At 35.3% G+C, this 2042-nt stretch overlaps 1 protein-coding gene across 1 annotated transcript; it reads left to right on the top strand.

The window, feature by feature from the left end:
- The first annotated feature begins 539 nt into the window (after positions 1 to 539).
- Positions 540 to 1580, top strand: LOC105334350 (lens fiber membrane intrinsic protein). The gene is made up of 3 exons (XM_066065776.1): positions 540 to 877; positions 974 to 1114; positions 1245 to 1580. The coding sequence occupies exons 1-3, from the start codon at positions 685 to 687 to the stop codon at positions 1436 to 1438; spliced, it is 528 nt and encodes a 175-aa protein (XP_065921848.1). The 5' UTR covers positions 540 to 684; the 3' UTR covers positions 1439 to 1580.
- The last annotated feature ends 462 nt before the right edge of the window (positions 1581 to 2042 follow it).

The following is a 2042-nucleotide window of genomic DNA, read 5'->3' as shown; positions in this document are numbered from 1 at the left end:
GAAAATTTTATATTCATATCTCTAATAGTTTCTGAGATCAGCTCTGCACAAAATAGGTCGTAAAATTTTGAATGAAAATTCGTACCTAATTTTCGTGCCTAGGCGAGCTCAAAGAAATGGCGCCACTGACGTAAAACAATACAATAGTGCACAACTTCAAACTATAGACTACCTATCCTGAAAATTTCGTATTCATATCTCTAATAGTTTCTGAGATCAGCTCTGCACAAAATAGGTCGTAAAAAAATAGAAAATCCGCCGTAACTCGGTACCGGAAGTGACGATTTCAAAATTTCAAAAAACGTCTAGAATTATGTCCTCTGGCAATCATCTGTGAAAAAATGGTCAAAATCGGCCGAATAGTTTCTGAGAAATCGCGTGCACAAAATTTGTGGAAAAAAATAATAATAAGAAACAGTACGAAAACAATAAGGTCTTCCGTTGGAAACGGAAGACCTTAATAATAATAAGAAATCGTACGAAAACTATAAGGTCTTCCGTTGGAAACGGAAGACCTTAAATATCAGACTATACTTCAGCTAGGCGTTTTACATTAATAAGTAGCGCATCAGGATCGCCTAGAGGACACGGCCGCCCGGTGTGACAGGGGTTTAAGGGACGTGCATAATTTTAACAACTTTACTTGTATTCTAAATATTTATAATCCCATAGGATTGTTACATCATGGCATGCGGCGGAAATTCCTGCTATTTTGGATTTGGATTGTCCCTGCTCATTCTAGGATTTGTAATTGATGTAATCGGAGTAGCCTCTCCATACTGGATTTTAGGTGAAGCTGGCGGGAAAAAGGCATATATGGGATTGTGGCAGATGTGCAGTTCAGTTACCGGGTGTATCGACTTTGCCGAGGTCCCAGGTACAATTACTAAAACAATTTCTGAAGATTGCTTATTACAGATCTCGATAAAAGTTAAAAAAAAAATGGGGTTTTTGTCATTTAATTCTTTTCAAGATTGGATAAAAACCGTGCGAGGTTTTGGAATACTGGGAATTATCCTCCTGCTGATCGCCGTCTTGGGTGCGTTTTTCAGAATTTGTCTGAAGGAAAGAGCATGGGTACTGGTCCTTGCCATTGTGCTGTCCTTTATGGCAGGTAATTATAAAATATAAATCAATTATATGTTTTTAGTGAAAATCGTTTTTTCGTGCAATTAATTAGTTTGAATTTGAATGTCTGAAATACAATCAATACTGATTAAAGGTCAATGATTTCGTTTAATTAGCCATTTGCAATGTGATATCTGTATCGGTCTTCGGAGAAAAATTCCACGAGATCGTCAAAGACAGCAGTATCTTCACCTTTCACTTTGCCTTCGTTTTCTGCATTCTTTCAACCATCATTACGGGAATCGCAGGAATATTCCTGATAGTTGAAGTCGCAAAAAGATCTTCCTACACATCAATAAACGGACGATAAAACAGTTCCTTATTGACATGACACAAAACCATTAGATTTACTCGTGAAAGAGTAAATAATACATTTTTTCTAGTATACTAAATGTCATTACAAAAATTATATGAAATGATTTTGCAGTACAAAACAAAAGTTAAAGTTTAAATATGTCTTCAAATGTACATGCTCATGATATATCATATAATATAATAAAATGTATAACTAGCTGTTCGATCAATGTTTCTTATTTTTCTGATTAATAAAGCAGATAAGAGAGAGATAGAGATAAAGAAACAGGGAAGAGATAGACGGGTATTCACTATAGCCTTTAGATGGCCCTGTCAGGGAGTCCCATTTTTAGCTTTATCATGAAGTCTTAACCTTATTTTGAGACTCCTCTTACTGTTACCCTTTGGACTATTTGCTGTTTAATAAAAACATCAATTCATTTAAAGGGTGGGGCAAGAGGCAAAGGATTCTCGAATAATACTTATCTAGATCCAGGGGCAAAAATTGTAATTGTTTTTTTTTTAAATAGACCTGCAGGGCTTTACTGGTCAATCTTATAATATTCAGAATTCTGGCTACTAATGCAACTTTTTTTTTTCATTATTAGTGGTCACTGTAT

Source organism: Magallana gigas, chromosome 1, assembly GCF_963853765.1.
Source record: "Magallana gigas chromosome 1, xbMagGiga1.1, whole genome shotgun sequence".
NCBI lineage: Eukaryota > Metazoa > Mollusca > Bivalvia > Ostreida > Ostreidae > Magallana > Magallana gigas.
The sequence above is the reverse complement of the archived record's forward strand: the minus strand, read 5'-3'. Positions and strand labels throughout refer to the sequence as shown.